Genomic DNA, 20,950 nt, shown 5'->3' with positions numbered 1-20,950 from the left:
TGGCTTCAGCGCTTCACTTCTCCTCAGATTCCTGCTGCCTCTGCCCATACAGGCAGGGGAGAGCAGCGGGGATCCAGAGGAAAAGCTGCAGGCTGTACCGACCCACTTCTCCCTGCCACGCTGAGCCCTGGCTGCGCCCCCCGCACCTGAGGCGAGTGCCTCAGTCGCCTCGCCCTAGCTACAGCCCTGGGCTATTTTTTTTGCAGCCCTGGACAAGATGTTACAACCGCTTTGATTTTTTTATTCAGATCAATGTTCTGTTAGAGAGACTTCCCTTCACTTCCTGTCCCGTAGGCATAACATAAAGAGGATAATTTTACAATGTGTGGGAAATGCCCTCTTAGACAGTGTCTCCATTAAAAGATGTCCTCCCTACTCTAGTGACAACTCAAAATTTAGGGTTTCATTTCCAGTGACATTGTTGATCAGAATAATTAGAGAAAGTGAATCTTCCTAAGGGGGACAAAGACAGGGAAAATAAACCTGACAGTAGTTCCAACCCTCTTGGCCTTCTATCCAGATCTTTAAAAAAAAAGTATTGCCCTGAGTTATACTTCAAATAGGAACGAGGGCAGGGGATTAAGAACTAGGAAGGTAGGGAGGGTAAGCTGAGAAGTTTGTATTTTAAATCCTAAACTCACCCCTTAAGGTACTTCTAGTAGTTCAATTATTTAGAATAATTTTTATAAAGAATATTGCTTACTAAAATAATATTCGTTGAATATTGCTAGAATTTTCCCTCAATTCCCCCATCTCAGGTTAGCCTTTGACATACCATGTTTATACACAATTAGGGTAAGCACTTACACAGAGAATCCATGCCTGAGATCTTACCAGGTCTAGAAAATCATAAGTGGGTATAGACCTAAATAGAATTTTAACATTGAACTACAAGAATGTCTTGTGCGGCAGTTATATATTTTTAGAGGTGCACCAAAATGAAAATTTCAAAACCGAAATGAAAAAAAATGTCAGGCCAAAACCGAAAATGTTTTTTTCAAACCTTTTCAAATGTCTTTAAATATTTTATTTTTACTTATTTTTTATAAACTTTTTAATTTTTTTAAATTTAAGTTTATTTTTATTAAATTTTTTTAAACATTTTTTTTACTTTACTGTCGGGGGCTCTGGGGAAATATTGTTTATGGTCTCTCAGGAAATCGTCCAAAAGCTTCTTGAATGATTCCACACTATTTGCTGAAATCACTGCTTGTGGCAGCGAGCTCCAGACTCTAAGGCCCCATTCACACTGAGCGATTTATCGCGCGGTAATTTCCGCGATATCGCGGCTATTTACCGCGCGATATTGCTCTGCAATGCATGGCAATGGGGCTCTGTCCGTCGCTGTCGCGGTCGTGCGTCCCTACAGCAGGACCATTTTTGGAGCGGATTTTGCTGCGATTCTAGCTTGCTCAATGCAAGCATTTGCGCGATATCGCGCAAAATGCAAATCGCGTGACAAACGCGCGATTTGCGAATCGCTCAGTGTGAATGGGGCCTTACTGCACATACTGAGAAGAACCCCCTTCGCTCCTTGTATTTGAATTTTTTTTCTACCAGTTTTAGGTGGTGACCTCTAGTCGGGAGGAGAGCTTAAACACCTCTGACAGCTGACTCCTCCCCCGCACCGCCAGCCCAGTCTTCGGTGACAGCTGTCTCCGCCCCTACACCGCTGCTCTCCTAATCTGTCTCAGGAGGCTGAGGGAGGCGGGGGAGGAGGAGAACTCAGCCTCCTTTGACAGATAAGGGGAGCGGAGGTGTTGGGGCGGAGACAGCTGTCAGCTGTCCCACACCGCCACTCTCCCAGTCTTTTACAGGAGGCTGAGAGACTATGGCCCATCACTGCGCTCTCTTCCTTCGCACCGCTCGGCCTCCTGTGACAGTTTCTCTCCTCCCCCTGGGACACAGAGCAGTGCCGAGCGGGGAGGAGAGAAAGCAGGGATGCACCGCTATTTCAGCGGAAGATGGCCCTTTCGGCATTTTGCAAAAAGTGCAATTTTCGGCAGATAAATTTTGGTGAATCCGTAAAATTTTTAGATCAAATATTTTAAAATCAAATGTGGAGTTATCCTTCAGGGTGACTTAGCACTACATCACCAATGCTGCAACCCACATTCATTTTATGATTATGCCATACAGCTCCATGGACTCATCTTGTCCTTGGGTATCAGGGAGCGCTCAACAGGCCCTTAGAAATACACACGGAGCTCCCAAGTTTGAAGGCATTTTTAGGTACAGTGCTTGAAGTAATCGAAAACTCCAAGTTCCAAACTTTCTTACTAAAATAACACATTGAATCTGATTTAACATCTTTAAACGCACCATCATACTAATATCAGCTAGAAATTGAGTCATATCATACGCCAACAAACTAATTTAGCACAGCTAAAAATTAGCTCTGTGCTGCAAAAGCTAGCTTCTATTGGGAATAATTTCATTGTATTCCTCAGGGGAACACAATTGCTGACAATCACAAAGAGTCCTCAAAAACACGGAAATTTTGCATCAAAGACTAACATGTGGAGAACAGTCACCATGGCAACATCTTATGTCTACCCAAGTCTCTTACATATGCAAAGCCGCCGATTTGAATCACATTCTTAGAAGTTTCTACTTTGTCTACTGAATACATGTGTGTATGTTATTAAGGAAATACGCCATATAATTCCAGGTAATCTGTCATTTGCAGCAGCACCAGAAATAAGAAGTAATCAGTGCATTGCAAACTATGCACAGGTAGGACCACAGTTCACTCTAATGAAAAGGCTCCGTCCTGTACTTCAATGCTTGCTGGAAGCCGGCAGGTGGAAGAAAGCATTAAACAAACATGAAAAAGGCAGATGTGAAAATTGAGCTATTTGTTCAAAGCTTATGTCATTTCAGCAAAGTCTGAGGGTGATGACTCACTGGCACTGAAGCCCAAAATGTATTTTAAATGCAATTCCTTTGTGTTTACATGTAACCCTCTACATGGCACATAATCTGACAAGGCAGCACTGGTTTGTTTAATGCCTGATGGGATGTAGCCTTGTAAAAACCATCCAAGAACACACTGGTAGGTTAAATGGCTTCTTCTTCCAATAACCTTATGGTGTGTGTGAGGGCAGTAAGGACATTCAATTCTGGGGAACAGGGATCGGTAAGACTGGAACTAGGTGCACTGTAAATTGCTAATATTTTTGTCACAATATCAATACTGGAAATAAAAAATATTCTTCTACGAATATCTAAGGTGAAAGGAATATCAAGAAGGGGGCTTAAGGAACAACTCCAGGTAAAAATGTGATCAAATCTTACAGTGGGGCTTCCCCCACAGTGCAAGGGCTTAACTGCACATTTTTGCTTAGGGTAAAAAATGACAAAGTTATATTCACTCTATCCCCTGAGCCGACTGGCTGTGACAGTGCTCCCTGAAGCCTGTCTCGTTCTATGCTGCAGTGATGGTATGTCCCTCGGTGTCCTCATGTCTTATACACTGCGTCTAGAACGTGATGACTCAGGGACCTTAGACCACTGCAGTGGAGGGAGAGTGAGGCTCCGGGGACCGATCTAAGAGCAAGCCGCCTTGGAGGATCAGGTCAGTATAACTTTTGTTTTTGTTTTTTTTAAAACACCTAACCCTTGCAGTGTGGGGGTAGCCCCACTGCCAGGGCTAGTACAATTTGTAACAGTTCTGCTTTAAATTATCTTTGCTTTCATTTTTGATGCTACATAGACCATTGTGCAATAAAATCACTACACGTTCTAAACCCAGCCACACACCAGCGTTTTTTTAATGTTAATTAATCTGTGTGGTGCTGTATACACATTTCTACCCCATCTTAAATAAACTTCAATGGGCTATGATTTCTAAACCTGATTGGATATTGTCATTTTGTGGATGTGCCTAAAGTGTATGTATAGCCAAAACATTTTTCAGTTTTAGTAGAGAAGGAGTACCACACCCCTGTCAGTTTTTGGTTGTCTGTGTCCCTCTAGGGAGGTTTGTCTTTACTTCATGCCACAGAGAAGGAACAAGTAGAGAAAACCTCTACACAGTCACCAGAATAAATGCCCCCCTGGAAATAATTACGCTTACCTACAGTTCGTGTAACATCTCAGAATGTTTTGTATTTTCCCTCACTTTCTATTTTGAAAATGACAATGGACACCAGGAGAAATAGAGAAGGTGAATCTACGCAGCAAGAGCAGAGACAGCCTGGCACGCATGCACCATGGTGAGGCATAATGCTGTGCGAAAATTTTGAGGCTCCCCTGAGGAAGCCAGAAGGCTTTTTTTGTGTTTTGTAGTGGTGCAAGCCTTCCATGTGCACCTTGCTACAAAGGCTGGTTATAAATGTATGTGGTTGTCATTTGCGTCTTGTTTCAGTTAATATCCGTTTTTGTGCGATGCTTCATACCTTTCCAAAAACTGTCGTTTTAAGGAACCACTGCTTCAGATACTTCTGCTCCACCTTTGCTCCAGAGCGCCAAGAACAACCATTTTCATCGACCTGCTCATTGGCAAGCACAGTCTTATCTACGGGATCCCAGTTCACCAAGGCCTGCAATAAGAAATACACATGAACTGTCAATGTATGAACCTGTTCTCTTGTAATCCTTTAGTCCCTTTACAGAATGTAAACAATAAAGAAAAAGGCTGCCTATGAACATTAAACAATGGGTAACTTTGCCTAAGAAAATTTTTGTAGTTAAAGAACACTTACTCTAAAGCAGTGCTTCTTAAAGTGTGGGTCGCGACCCCATATGGGGTCCCACAAGTGAACAGGGGGGTCGGGATCCGAGTCCCCGGCCAGGACTGCCATCAGGAGGGTATGGCCGATACTTGTGTGAGGGGGACCAGACGGCCGAGGAGGTCTGGGCTCCAAGCTAGATTGTTTTATTTCAGTTTAATGTATAATTTGCAGTGTAGTGTAGTTTTTAAGGTCGCGGCCCCACCTGTGCACTTGGTACCTTCCTGAGCACGTGTGTGCTGGAAGGTTTTTTTTTTTACATTGACGCTGACAGGCGCTGGGTGGAGAGAGACACACTGACCGACGCTGGGGGGAGAGAGACACACTGACCGACGCTGGAGAGAGACGCTGACAGGTGCTGGGGAAGGGAGAGAAGAGGAGAGACACACTGACTGGTGCTGGGGGGGGGGAGGGAAGAGGAGAGAGACGTTGACAGGTGCTGGGGAAGGGAGTGAAGAGGAGAGAGACACTGACTAGTGCTGGGGGGAGAGAAGAGGAGAGAGACGCTAACAGGTGCTGGGGAAGGGAGAGAAGAGGAGAGACACGCTAACAGGTGCTGGGGAAGGGAGAGAAGAGTAGAGACACGCTAACAGGTGCTGGGGAAGGGAGAGACACACTGACTGGTGCTGGGGAAGGGAGAGAGATTTGGGGTCCCTAAAAAAATTCCTCGGCCAAAAAGGGGTCACGAGTAGAGAAAGTTTAAGAAGGCCTGCTCTAAAGGACTGCAATCACAGAGCCCAGGGAGGACTTATTTAAAAGATGATTTACTGCTTAAAGTGTATCTAAACCCCAAACCAAAAATGTCATATATTGCAACTTACCCATCCTTAGATGTGGTGGCTGCATTTGTTTTTCCTTTAGGCTCTATTCACATCTGTAATATGGGTGTATTTAGGGATTCCTGCATCAGGAACATGCAATTTCCTGCAGCAGGAATTCCTAATCTGTCATTTACAAGTGGTAGCTGTCACCCATTCAAGTTAATGATTGAGTGACAGACGTTGCATTTGATCGCCGGCACACTGCATGCGTTTACATGCGGTTAGAAATCAATCACTCTCGCTGAACGCATCAATTGACACATTGCACTTGCTTTCAGTTCAATTTACAGGAAATTACAAGGACACTGCATCTCTGGGCATCTCTGGCAAGATTAGCAGGTATTTTCTGTACTTGCTGACAATGTTCTTAGGCTAAAAAATATAAACTAATGCAGCCACAACATGTTGCATCTAATGACTGGTAAGCTGCAACATATATAATGTTTGTTCTTGAGTTAGATATCCTTTAAGTATAAGTATTAAGTATAATATGTAAATACTTAAAAGAGAACTAAAGCCAAACTTTTTTTTGGCTTTTGTCCTCTTTTGGGTCACAGGAGTACATTTGCTAATATACTCCTGTGACCCAAAGTCAACATCTAGTGGGCTACTGCCCACTATTTGCTGAAAGCACAAAACCTCGCTGCAGCCAGGAACGATCCACCCCACTGCCTAATTGACAGGTGGCTCTGCCTCTCTAGAGCTAGAGCCAGCTCTGCCCTCCCGTTTGTTGCTCCAGTGATCCCTGAGTAGCAGAGAGGGGAATTCCTGCGGGGAGTGGTGATTGACAGCTCTCTGAAGGGAGTAAAACCATGAGTTGAGCCATCAGCGGTTTGTATCAGCTCTCCATCTATAGAGCCAGCGTGTGACATGTGCAGTGTCCCGCACCAGCTCTAAGTATTGGGAAGAGTACATTTTACTCTTCCAATACTTCAGAATATGCATTTTCTGGACCTAGAAATATAACTTTTATATCTGGCACTGCCCAATGTTTGTTATGAAAATGATAATTTCTGTTTGTAGCAAGATCTTTCAGATTAAACACTGTTTGTATGAAAGTCTGGCAAGCATTGTCTTCTGCCTATGAGTAACCCAAACCTGGCAACGCATGTTGGGAACTCACATGAAAAAAAACCATTAGATTAGAAATCAAACAAAAGAAATACCGCAATTTTTTTTTCCATTCACATTTTACCAAAAATTGAGAAAATATCTGCTGTAATTCAATGTTTTGTTTAAAAGAAGACCAAAATATTGCACGTGCGTATAGTGCTTCGTGGAATGGGTTTCCATGGCTGAGCAGCTGCATCCAAGCCTTACATCACCAAGTGCAATGCAAAGCGTTGGATGCAGTGGTGCAAAGCACGCCGCCACTGGACTCTAGAGAAGTGGAGATGTGTTCTCTGGAGTGACGAATCACGCTTCTGTCTGGCAATCCAATGGACATGTCTGGGTTTGGCGGTTGCCAGGAGAACGGTACTTGCCTGATTGCATTGTGCCAAGTGTAAAGTTTGGTGGAGGAGGGATTATGGTGTGGGGTTGTTTTTCAGGGGTTGGGCTTGACCCCTTAGTTCCAGTGAAGGGAATCTTAAGGCATTAGCATACCAAGAAATTTTGGACAATTTCATGCTCCCAACTTTGTGGGAACAGTTTGGGGATGCCCCCTTCCTGTTCCAACATGACTGCACGCCAGTGCACAAAGCAAGGTCCATAAAGACATGGATGGGCGAGTTTGGGGTGGAGGAACTTGACTGGCCTGCACAGAGTCCTGACCTCAACCCGATAAAACACCTTTGGGATGAATTAGAGCAGAGACTGGGAGCCAGGCCTTCTCGTCCAACATCAGTTCCTGACCTCACAAACGCAGTTCTGGAAGAATGGTCAAAGATTCCCATAGACACACTCCTAAACCTTGTGGACAGCCTTCCCAGAAGAGTTGAAGCTGTTATTGCGGCAAAGTGTGGGCCAACTCAATATTAAACCCTAAGACTGGGATGCCATTAGGATGCCATTAGAGTTCATGTGCGTGTAAAGGCAGGCGTCCCAATACTTTTGGTAATATAGTGTGTGTGTGTGTGTGTATCTATATCTATATATCTATAGATATACAGGTGAAACTCGAATAATTAGAATATCGTGCAAAGTTCATTTATTTCACTAATGCAACTTAAAAGGTGAAACTAATATATGAGATAGACTCATTACATGCAAAGCAAGATAATTCAAGCCGTGATTTGTCATAATTGTGATGATTATGGCTTACAGCTCATGAAAACCCCAAGAACCCCAAATCCACAACCTCAAAAAAGTAGATTATTACATGCAATCAATAAAACAAGGATTGTACATAGAACAATATCGGACCTCTGAAAAGTACTTGGTTTGGGCCCCTTTTGCAGCACTTACTGCAATTACTTTTGCACGATATTCTAATTATTCGAGTTTCACCTGTATATCTATAGATATATACAGTAGATATAGATATTATACACACACACACACTCACCTGACACAGAGAAATATGTAGGCCATCATGACCTCTCCTAATGAAAATTATAGTTGCTGTCATGCTGGTGCTTTAGTTTCATTAGTTTGAGCCCAGAAAAGCATAATGACAAGGACTTCTGACTTTTATTTGACTTTTTATTGAGCTACATGCTTATTCCAAGTCAGTGACTCAGAAGTGCTAGCAATTACAGAGGAGGGCCAGCAATGGCAGCCCCCATATTGCTCTACTGACATTTAGGTGTATTTTAAGCCAATAATCAGTATTTTAAATAACGTGTTGTGCAATACTACAACTGCCATAATCTTATTAAATATCAAGTTCACAAAAAAAACAAGGAAGAAATTATGGAAACAAAATGCACATCAAAATTGCACAAATAACTCATTTGATTAACTGCAAAAAGAACACTGAGCAGTGATGAGCAGCCAGGAACCAAATACAATAATAACAGCGAGAGGAACAAATGTTCTCCTGGGCTCATTCAATCAGAACACCAGCTACTGGATGAAAATTGCTATGAATCATCAAGGCTTTCCGTCTTGGCCATTTCAATTCCTTTTTGGAAAGAAGACAGACTCTTCAAGGAAACACAGAAACAGCCTTGTCACACCATATGATTCCGAGGGACATGAAAAATAGGGGACAGAGCTTTCTGATGAAAGGAAACGACAAAGATTGATAAAGACGTTTCTTTCATTAAATATTGAATAAATATGAATAAAATTAAACTGTGATTACATTTCTATTTAATACTGCTATATGCTAATTCACTTTTATCTCCAAATGTAGTTTTAGAATACATTTTCAAGGCCACTGAGATTTAGTTGATTTCATTTTTCTGATCACACACAAGAAGCTAGGGCCAAGTGTCCTGGCAGAGGCATGGGACACAGAATAGCAAGTTTCTTTCACGAGAAGGATTGTTCTCTTTCTAAAGTGTGATCATGTCAGATACAAATAATGCACTAATAGTGAAAGTAGAATTTACCTGGCTTGAAATATATACTGCCTGGCCCCCCAAAAAAAGTCACCCACTCTAATATTTCGTAGGATCGAGTTTAGCTTTGATTACGGTATGCATTCACCGTGGCATTGATAAGCTTATGCAATGTCACAGAGTCGGACCACTGCGTAAAATCTTTTCCAGCACATCCCAAAGAATCTCAATGGGGTTAAGGTCTGGGCACTGTAGTGGCTAATCCATGTTAAAATGATGTCCCATGCTCCCTGAACCACTCATTTACAATTTGAGTCCGATGAATCCTGGCATTGTCATCTTGAAATATGACCGTGCCATCAGGGAAGAAAAATCCATTGATGGAAAACCCTGATCATTTAGTATATTCAGGTAGGCAGCTGACCTCATTTCTTACGCACATAACATTGTAGAGGCTAGACCTGACCAACTGAAGAAACCCCTATAGCCCTTACCTATTTGCTTAGCTAAATCCAGGTGGTGACTTTTTTTGGCCAGGTAATGTATAAAGAAGATTGTTGGATCTGATAAAAATTATATCTATGATGTAACTTGGGTATAAAGCTCATTTCTGCCTCCTGAAAGATCAATCTACATGTGGCTTTCTGAAAAGTCAGATGAGGATCAAACAACAAGGGCTTTTGGAGCAGTGGCACTGATGGATGAATACATGCTGAGGGTCGTTACCCAGGCCCCTACTGGTATTTACTGCCCACACCTGTTTAGTATTGCAGCATGCTGAGGGCTTGTAGTGTGAACAAACCCAACTCACAAACAGAACAGTGGTAACCCTTCATGACCACTTGAACAAGTCTTTCTGGACTCTGCAAGCAAAAATATGGTTTGCTGGGACAAGCTTGATGGGGGTGTTTCAAAGAGAGACAAAATGCCCTGGCATTTGTGAATGAGTTAGAATGATGGTGCTAGCAGAATGATCAAGAACCCAATTCCTTTCCCTGCCTCTGCATCCATATTCCCTCTCCATATTAATGAATTGTAGTTATGTATATCTCTATTTGTAAATAAACCCAACTCTTATTTTATGATTTAGTTGGCTATTAAAATCAAGGCACCCCAAAACAGATCACATTCAACAGAAACACAGCCTTACCTAGAGCATATTTGTACTTAAGCTAAATACAAAACATACAGTTGGGTATTCTGGGAACTCCAGCTGTTGAGCCGTATAAAAGTGAAGGTCTGGCTTTATGACCTCTGCTGAATCTTGCGGTCTACAAGTCTGAGCCCCCATTCACACTAGAGCATTTGCAGGCAATTATGAAGCATTTTTCACATGTTTTCAAGCTTCAGGAGTTTTTGTTTTGGCCGATGGAAATAAGTATCATCTGTGACATCATATGTTGTCATCGTCCTTGTATCTGCTTTCTGGTTTTGCTGGGTGGTGTTGTGGTGTCTTTGGAGCTTCCAATCCGGGAAAACTTCACACCCAATTTCTTTCCAGGTCCACTGCCACAGTTCTTGTAATGGGCATCACTGGTGTCATAGAGGCTCCTGTGTGCCCTCATCAGGCAAATGAAAGTCTCCACACCCAGCAATTACACTCCTAAATCCTCAATTTTGTTCAAAGGCCAGAGGTTGCTGGGAGAAGAGCACGGGTTGTTAAGTGCACAAAAAAATGTGAAAAATGTGCTAAACTGCTTGCGCCACACATTTTAAGCTGCTCCCATTGAAGTATATGGAACCAGAAATATGAAATTCTGCCCAGAAAAAGCTCATATACTTTTTCAGGCAACAAGCAGCAGCACAACACAACAGCCACTATTGAAGATAATGGAAATCCTCAAGGTGAGCATTGTCGTGCTTCAGGAAATGCCTAACAAGTTACTCAGTTGTGGATGGAAGCTGATAGGGAGGCTGTAAAGCAAAGAATGTCCTACATTGAGACAGCAGACCTGCAAACCAGTGTTAACTGATAATTATTTGTTTAAATGTTGCTTTGATTGAATCCCTCCAAATGTGGCTATGCAAATGCTGGCCCTCCCTAAAGTTACAATTTGTATACTTATAGGCAAACCCTCCACATGGCAATACTATTAGGTAGCTCAGGCTCCGGTCATTGTATATCAGGATGGGGGAGAAAAGACATCTTACAGCAGCTGCTGGCAGCACTGAAGAAGCCAAGTCTGTCTCCTCTGACAGGTTATAATACCAGCTGTCGGCTACAGCGGTTACTTTAGTATTTTAATAGTTCCCGCAGTCCTCTCTGTTCTTACTAACTACTGATTGCCAGGGTCAGCTCCTACATGAAATGCCACGTAGAACAGGGGTAGCAAATTAAAAGTTAAGGAGGTCAGATGAGTAAAATTTTCTTAAAGCCAAGGTCCGAATTACGGGTCCAGACAGAATGGTCACTTAGTCCGTGTCTGTACCGTGGTCCACCATTTAGGCTGCATTCACACCAGTGGTTGTACTACAATGCACCGCTGCTGGTGTGTGTTCCCAGGCAAAGTGCTGATGTGCCGATCCCGTTGTTTATTTCTCTTTATTTTTGTTACAACTTTATTGAAATGTCATGAGTGACATTTCATTAAGTTCTATGGGGACAGTGCAATGTGATGCAGTTGTGGCCCGCAAACAGTACTTTTTACAGCACACACAATCGCAACCTGGTGGTGGTGTGAACTGAGCCCATTCGTAACAAGGCAAAGTGTCTCGTCTAGTGTTGCGGCTGCACTGGAAAAAGCGGCCAGAGCAGCTCTAACGCATCTGGTGTGAATGCAACAAAAATAAGGGGGAGCTCCAATAGGGCAACTAATAATTAGGTGTCCCTATCAGAGTGCCTCTTTATGTTTGTATTTAATGTAAGGGACCACTCTGATGGTGGCAACTAATGTAAGCAGGAACTTATATGGGGGCAACTAATAATTAGCTGTCCCCATCAGAATGCCTCTTTATGTTTGTATTTAATGTAAGGGGCCACTCTGATGGGGGGAACTAATGTAAGCAGGAACTCTGATGGGGGCAACTAATCATTAGCTGTCCCCATCAGAGTGCCCCTTTTTGTTTGTCTTTAATGCAAGGGGCCACTCTGATGTGAGCAACTAATGTAAGCAGGAACTCTGATGGGGGCAACTAATCATTAGCTGTCCCCATCAGAGTGCCCCTTTATGTTTGTATTTAAAGTAAGGGACCACTCTGATGCGGACAACGAATGAAAGCAGGTACTCTGATGGGTGCAACTAATAATTGTCCCCATCAGTGTGCCCCCTTACACTGAACCACTGCTCACTCCATGCCTGGACCATGATCCGCCATTTGGGGACCCCAAAGTAAAAGAAAAAAATCTTAATTGAAGACCATAATAATTGTTCCAATAGTACAGCAGGTATTCTAAATAAAACCTCTCACAAAAAAATTATATAATGAATGAACCTTCCAACTTTTTGTATCCTAGTAGTTTTCTTTGTGGTTATATGTTAAAAACAAAAGCAAGGTATTAACTATTCATATTAATGATTCTATTTTTAACAATTGTTTAAAAAATATACTAGGTTATCCAAATACAAACTCCCATACATTTTTTTGAAACTAAATAAAAAATGACAATAATTACAAAATAAAGCAAAAAAATGTAAGCAGGAATTTCTTTTTTCAGCAAGTTTTTGTATCCTATATTATTCTTATGTTATTATTCTACATGGTTATATGTGAAAAGCAAAAACAAGGTATTAACTGTTCATAATAATGATTCTATATAATAATAATTATGAGAACATTTGGGGTCCATGCAGGGACATGCCAGGAGCGGATGTTGCATGAGGATGCGTGTGTGTTTGTGTGCGTGCTGCCTGCACATACACATAGGCAGCGTTGTATCCCAGAGAATAGCAGGCAGCGATGCTTTCCTGAGGATTACACCTGAGCACTCTCTCTACCCACTGAGCCGGCACTGTTAAAAGGCTCTGCATCACTGAAGAGGGTCAGCCGCTGCTCCTGCCTGTTTAACAGCCACAGTCTTGCCAGGGAGCTCATGAACACTGTAACTGTGATTTTATCAGACTCAATGTTATTGAGCTGCACTCAGGATGGAGGTTGCAAAATGGACACTGCAGCCTCAGTACCATCCCCCATGTACCTCCATGAGTGACTCCTAAAACAGGTGCCTCAGTTTGCCCTCATTGGTGGTACAGCCCTGTGTATAAGTAATAACCCTGTATGCTCATTCTAGGGACACTCTCAGTTCATCCACTTTTCTCTTAAGAATGGCTTTTGTTTTTCTTTTCATAAAAGCGAGGACATTCCCCAGCAGGATTGTATATGACATGACAATTAGTAGGTTATTTCACTGTCATCCAATAAGTATTTATGCTCCAATCCAGAACTGTTTGCTTCTTAATTTGAGTAAATATAAAAAAAACTTAATTAACGTATACATCGGAAGAATTTATAATATATATACATTTCCTGGTACTCCTCATGACAGCATATTACGGGTCAGCTCCACCACCTGAACATGTAGTATGCTGGCATGAGGAGTAATATCGACATAATAAAAAAACAAAAAAACAGGGTTTAATTCATTAAAAAATATAATTTTCTAAGCAATGCAGAATCTTAAAGGATAAATACGTTTTTCATTCATTTTCCGTGTTTGTTCACTCTAATTAGCAACTCTGAAACTGAGAAAATGCTCAGCCAAACAAACTCCCATAATGCAATGAGAGGTTTCCTTAATTTGCAGATAAGTAATAAGTGTTGTTTCAGCTGGTCCCCTGAGCACTGGTCCTGATATCCTGTTTTAGGATGGAGCCTTTCCCTTGCAGGGTCCTATGGAGCCACCCTTGTGTGTGCTAGCAAGCTGTTTGTTTCTCCACAAACGCGGGCACATCACAGCAGCCATTCCCCTGCTCCCCTCTCCTCCTCCTTCCTTTGCCAAGCTAGTAGATGGACATCTGCTGGAGACTGCTTTGACTCTTGTGATCTTGTCCTGGACAGGAAGTTCTGGGAAGCCAAGCTGAGAGAGACGGAGCTAGCTGTTTGGAAACATAATGGCTAAGTGTTTGGGCAAGCATGTAAAGAAATGCTTTGCCAAGAAATGTTGTTTCTTTATCCAGCATTCTGTCTCTTTCTTGTTCACTGGGACTGAACATGTGAATATAGCATACAGCAACACAGAGGGTAGGCCCTCCTACTCAACATTCAGGAAAAAGGAAGTGAATAGAATACATGTGTAACTTTCAGCAAGACAGCAACAGGAAAAACTTTTCAATTAAGTTTACTAAAATCCTTGCAATAAACATAACTGACCTTGAGAACTAACAGTTGGGGGCTGAATTATAAATGTTTGCATGGCACTGCAGCTGCTAGATGGCTCAGAGAAACCTAGGCAATTTCTGTGCTCCTCTATCTCCATTAAGTGGTTGTAATGTCATTATAAATGGACCCCTTGGAGTATAGTTACACTTTCAGTCCTTGTGCACTGAATTCAAATGGGCAGCTTATCTGTTACCTACCTCCTTCTGGTATACAAGTCCAGCTTCATACATTTTGACAAACAGATATTGAGTCCATTTGTAATATTCTGGTGAACAAGTTGTAATTTCCTGTAAAGAGCAAAAAAATAATTAACCCATCACATACTTAACACTTTCCAGTTTATATCAAGCATACCATTACATGTGACTTCAATTAATATATAGATTAATCCATGCCACTATTACTGAATCCTAAATCATGATTTTAATTTACCATGCCAAGTACTGCAGCTCTATAAATAGAACTCCATCAAGTGTTGAAGGGGAAGCTCACTTGTTAAGAAGAACAGTGTTTAGGGACTCTGATGTCACTCGGAATTCCAGCTTGTGACAAGTTTGAAGAATCAGCATGAACCTCACAAGTTTTGCTTCACCTTCAACACAACTGCGGAGACTGGGGAATGAAACGGATGGTGAAGACAATGCTGTCAGCTCGCTTGTGAGCAAGGGAGCTGTGAAATGATGCTATAAGAAAGCAGCATGGGACTTTACAACTCCTTCAGGTGTGCTCAGTTTGCCGCACTGTCTATGACAGCAACGACATGTCTAGCAAAAACTACAGCTAGAATACAAACCCGATGCTCTGAAAAATAATTACAGAAATAATAAAACTTACAATGCTGCTTCCAAAGATCTGTATATCTCAATGCCATTTATCAGCTGATCAACATCATAAGTTGCATGGTGTCGATCAGCCCCTCTTATGCCATCTACGTCTTTGGGAGCATCAGGGCACAGAGAAAGTTTTTCCCAGTCAGGCTGTGCAAATCACAAAACACAGACAACATAGGGAAGGGGGAGCTTAGTGACGCCATGAGTTGCACGGTGCCGCTGCTAGATTGCCGGCAATTACATGGGAAATTTTGGGTATTGTAGTTTTTTGCGGTTTGACGGCCACACGCAATTTTAAGGCTTGACATTTTTGGTATCTATTTACCCTGCATGACCCCATCTTTCATATTGTATCCAAAAGTTGGGTATTATATTCTGTTTCTGTGCACTAAATTTCATTTTAGTGTATTTTATCCTAAAAATACTGGTTTTAGACACATGCCACAATCTGCTCAGAACAATATTTCTTCACAGTTAGGAACAAGATTTGAAGAGCAATTACATCCATGCACACCTCTTCCTGCTGATCCTTGACAGACCGAGTTCACCAGTAATTGAAACGCCACAGTGTCAAGCAGGTCTGACTTACATGATATTGATTTCCGCTGCTTGAAAATAGCAAAGGCCAAATCTACTAATTCTCAAGCTGTTAGAACATTATCCAATATACCTGCAGCCCCTTGCCTAAAGTGTATGTAAGTGTGTGTGTTCTATCCAAAACTAAAAAAAGTTTTGGCTTTAGGTATACTTTAACTTTCCAAAATGACCACCAGAAAAGTACATTCTAGAATGATGCACAACATATTAGATATCTTATAATTGGGGTATGACCTAGAGTTTAATAACCTAGACTTCAGAGCATAACGCTTTCATCCAGTTTTCTGTGAACGTTAAAGATGCCCATTATTTCCGCTTTTGCAGCCAAAATGGGATAACACCTATTTTATATTTGGAACATGTTCTCATTCACATTGTATAACCTAAAAATATTTATAAATTCCTCCTTACAATTTTAAGTGATTTAAACTTGCCCACAAATCCTACCTATTCCCCCCTACGTAATGTTAAGGAAGGATATGTGGGAAGTTATATTTACTATAATGAACCCTGTCTGTACTGTGCTGAAAGATCTCATTATCAGTTGTAAACTAGATTTGAAGACAGTCTTGTCCTAACAAAGGGTTAAAGAATTAAAAGCAATGTATGTTAATGAGAGGAAGCTCAGTCTGCCCCTCAGTTTGTCCCTCTACTTTCACTTTCAAACTGCTCAGAATAGTCTGGAATCTGCACAAAGGCCTTCACCAAAGAAATATGCAAAAGGTTAAAAATTTGTTTAAAAATTATTATTACGTACGCTATGTGAATGAGAACACAAACATATAGATGGGTTTTCTCAAATTTGACATCAAAAGTGGAAATACACTTTATATTTTGTTCAAGTCCTGCTGACTTGGACAAAATGTGAGCAGTGTTTGGCCCGGCCAGAACGCCGTTTTTTTAATTACCTTTTGTCAAAAAAGCCAGTCCGAAAATTCTCCACTTAACAATGACTGTAGCCAATCATCTGCAATCGTTCCTACAATAGTGTGAATGGGAGAGTCGAACAGTTTTTCTCTTTTAGACACACAAGAAAAAATGAAAAGTGTATGACTGGCTTAAATCTACAAAGTCCAACTTGGGTTGATCTTCTGGCGGTCTTGTAATATATTCCAATTTTACTGTTCTACATGCTGAATATCCTCTCCAGTTGGATATCAAACATCAAGAATGTACTTTATAAGTAGCCTTGAAATTTTGTAGCAAGCTTCTAAATCATTATTATTATGTTCATACATCAAACAATACTATTTGGAAAGCCTGTTAAAAGGAAAGCAATGTAATTTGCAGAGTGCACACCATGACAGCCATCCTCCCTTTTGCCATTACATAGACCTCTTCTTCCACAAAGGTCTAACCTGCCTGCTGCAATTACATTCATTATGCAGGATACAACAGCTTGGAATACTGCTTCCTATTCCACTGTCACAGCTCGGACCAAAACATGCATTTTAATGTGACACATGAAGAGCCTGGGCACATTATGTGGCACTAAAACAGACGTACCAAAACATCCTTCTGATTACTGAAAAAGGGCAGTTCAAGGCTCTGCTTTTTGTAAGTCCATTCAGATTAAGAACAGGAAAAACATTATTATCAAATATCCGATCTGAGATCAATACAACCCCGTACATACAAGGCTGTACAAAACTGTTTACCCCTCTCAAACTCAACATTAGTGGTGGTACAATCATCTTTTTATGGTTCAACAGCTCACAAGAGTTAAACATAAACACACCAGTTTCTGTATGGCCCCAGAGTTAAGCTAGCCATATACATTAAGTAGGAGAGAAATCCTTTCTCCATGGTGCCCACAGTGGTTGGAATGCAATTACAAACTTTTGTTGAGTCAGGTTGTGCCAGCAAAGATGTTTTGGTACGTCTGTTAACCCTTCTGGGGGGTTAACCCTTCTGCAACCAACACATTTCTGCTTTTATGTCTACAGTTGAACTCCAAGCAAATGGCTAAATTTGTAGTTTACAATCGTATGAAAAAATATGCACACCCCATGGAAATTATTGACTTTTTCAACATATTTGAACAGGCAAACATTAGCAGGGATACTCACTAAGCTGCCGAAGGCAGCCGAGTGAATAACCGAGCCAAAGTGAACAGAGCCAAAGGACGTTCGGCTATTCACTCCGACTCGACTGAAATCAGCCGTACATCGGCTGCCTTCAGTCAGCTGAACATGCTCTGCAGAGGGACTTCGACTCAGCCAATCCAACATCTGGATCAGCTGAGCCGAAGCTCCGGCAGCTCACTCGCTGCGGTTTGTCCCTATTCTCATAGGGGCCGAACGGCAGTGAGTATTCACAGCCGAATGCTGCCGAGCAATAGTAAAAGTAAAAAAGAAAGATATTTTTAAAAAAAAGAAAAAACAATTGGGCAGAGCTAGCAGTGACAGCTAGCTCTGCCCAACTGTTTCCTATTGGCCGGCACCTGCTAGAGTCTTCTTGAAGGTCCCAGCCAATGAATAACTGGGTGGAGCCGGCCGAAACGTCACGGCCAGCTCTGCCCAGTTATTGTTTAATGACAGATCAGCGTCCCCAGTTCATTTGGGGATGCTGGTCTGTCATTGCAACTGGGCTGAGCAAGCCGTGACCTCGCTCTGCCCAGCTGTCATTTGAGGGGCTTATGGCCAGCCTTCGGCACGCCATTCACCCCGCTTTGGCTGTCACTTCGGCTCAGTCGAGCCGAAGCATATGCCTTCGACTCGGCTGAGCCGCTCGGCCTCCTTCGGCTGCTGTACAGGCTATTGTGAATAGCCCGTACAGCAGCCCTTCTGTTCGACTAAACAGAAGGGTTACGGCAGCTGAAGAGGGCCGAAGGATCAGCCGATGCCACGGCTTGATCCTTCGGCTCCTTTGTGAATAACTATTCAAATAGTGCCTACAAATAAAAGGTGATATACTTGAACAAATGGCATATCAAATTTACTTTGTTTCTTCATTTTCACAATCTAAATTAACAAAAATGCAGATTTGCCATATTGAAAAAATTAGTACGCCCCTACATTTACCACCACTTCAAATCCATAACGATAGAAATGGATGTTCCAGGGCCAATAATTAAAACCAACTTCGGGTGTATGCAGGCAGAACCTGTCTTATTTAAACCTCAGATATCTAGGGTTTGGTCTCCTTTTTGCTATTAACATGTGTGGTGTCATCATACCAGTATCAAAAGCACTGTCTAAGACCCTCAGAAACAATGTTGTGGATGCCTATGAATCTGGCAAGGAATTTGAAAAGATGCCCACATAACCTGAAAATCAAAAATTTTCCAGTAAAAGGTACAGAATCCACAAGTGGTGTAGATTTCAGACAACTGGTAATTTGTCTACAACTGGCCGGCCCAGCAAATTCAGCCCAAGCGCTGACCATTTGATGCTAAAAGTCTCTAGGAACTGCAAAAGTGAGGTCAAAGTGAATGCCTCTACATTCACAAGGAGATTGTACCAATTCAACCTGCATGGGAAGTGTGTTAAAGTGACATTAAAGGATATGTTTTATTTCCCTCCCCCCAATGTTAATGTTAGCACTTACCTTAAATTATGTCTCTTAATCCGATGTTCTTCTTTCCTGTCGTTTTCAGCCTTCTGTCCAGCGCTGCTGCGGGTGTCCGATCCAGCGCTCACACCTCTGTGCTTGCTGGCACTTCCTGTCCCACACTGTCTGCATGCGGGTGCACGCCGTCCATAGACTTACTTTGTGTCTCTCCCCGTCTCCTGACCGAAAATCTGAACTGCGCATGCGCCCGCCCCAGATTTTCGGACGGTAGTGTGCGGGGAAGACACAGGTAAGTTTAAACCACTTCTAAAGCTTTTTTTTTTTTTACTTTTTGCATACATCTACTGCTTGCTAGCAGTAGATATATGAAAAAAACAGAGGGCTTAATTATACTTTAAGAAAAGGACTTTGCTGTCCAAAAAAAACCATAAGAGCAAGACTACAGTTTGTCATTGAACATAAAGGCAAAGACCAGGCCTTCTAGAATGCTGCTGAATGTGCTGAAGACTGATCAATCAAAGACAGAGTTGTTTGGTCACCGGAAGAGTAGACATGTTTACCGCAAACCGAAGACAGTATCTCAGGAGAAGAACCTCTGTGAAGCAAATTGGTGACAATGTTATGGTTAGAGGTTCCTTTGCTGCTTCAGGGCCTGGGCAGCTCACAGTTATCGAGTCAACAACACATTCTGCATCATATTAACGTGTGTTTGATGAGAATGTGAGGTCATCTGGCCAAAGCTTGAAGTTGAACCGGAAATGGGTTTTTGTTATGGTACTTGAATGCATTTTTAAGATTTACCTCCTGAGTTTAGTGTCACTTTAATCTTTAAAAACACCAATGTGTTTAAAACAACCCAGTGGCTTCCTTTCTAAATCTTCCCACTCTTCCAGAATCCCCTATTATGGTGGATGGGGAAGTGTATGGTAATGGCTGAATGGTGCTACAAATGTGGAATGGAGAGACAAGGATATACATGCATACACTTCATCCAAGATCATCTTCTAATATAAAATATAGCTGAACATGTGAAAGTACCATGTCTGTCATCTGCTATCATGGAAAATCTTGGCAATCCAACCAGTACACCTGACGGCAATTCAATATTTTGCTGCCAATCTAATCTAAGAATAACCTTTCAAAAATGTATACCTTCTGAAGCTTCTATGATCCACCATGTCACTTATGCTGATCTATTTAATGCAAAATACACTGAAATGGAAAATGCTAAATTCAATTTCCCATTTCAAGTAAATCTGTTCTTTATCCGATGTATACTGTATAAAGACGGGCATTTGCATATATATGTCTAAGTAAAAGTTTTGCCAATCTAGGAAGAATGAGCCTAATTAAATCTGCTCTGTTTGACAGTGTTGCTGCATATTTACCAATCACCAGCACACAATTCCATGCTCCAGGTTAGGATGACAACCACTTTACATGCAGACTGATAACTATCTCTCCTTGCAATGTGTGACAGGAGGATCTCGACTGGCAGGCACATAATGTAATGTGAACACTTAACAGGAGAAATACTTTGTACTGACAGTATGTTCCAGGCTGCACGCTCCTGTGAGAATACAATAAGCTGATTCTGCTTGGTGTTACTGTCACATAAAGTAAACAGCAGAGACAGCATTGAGATACAATGGCATTGTATGAGTGACTCGAATGTTACAGATATCAAGCTGTGC

At 41.8% G+C, this 20,950-nt stretch overlaps 1 protein-coding gene across 1 annotated transcript in view; it reads right to left on the bottom strand.

Annotated features, from left to right (window-relative positions):
- LARS2 (leucyl-tRNA synthetase 2, mitochondrial) overlaps nt 1–20,950 on the bottom strand; it is a 146,180-nt gene that overhangs the window by 78,504 nt on the left and 46,726 nt on the right. Inside the window, exons 7-8 of the mRNA XM_018565390.1 lie at nt 14,514–14,603; nt 4,401–4,544 (exon numbers count right to left, since the gene is read on the bottom strand). Coding sequence (XP_018420892.1) covers nt 4,401–4,544; nt 14,514–14,603 — 234 coding nt within the window. The remainder of the gene's footprint in view (nt 1–4,400; nt 4,545–14,513; nt 14,604–20,950) is intronic.

Source organism: Nanorana parkeri, unplaced genomic scaffold (genome assembly GCF_000935625.1).
Source record: "Nanorana parkeri isolate BGI_ZX_2015 unplaced genomic scaffold, ASM93562v1 scaffold840, whole genome shotgun sequence".
Taxonomy (NCBI): Eukaryota; Metazoa; Chordata; class Amphibia; order Anura; family Dicroglossidae; genus Nanorana; species Nanorana parkeri.
This window is presented reverse-complemented; position numbering and strand designations above follow the sequence as displayed.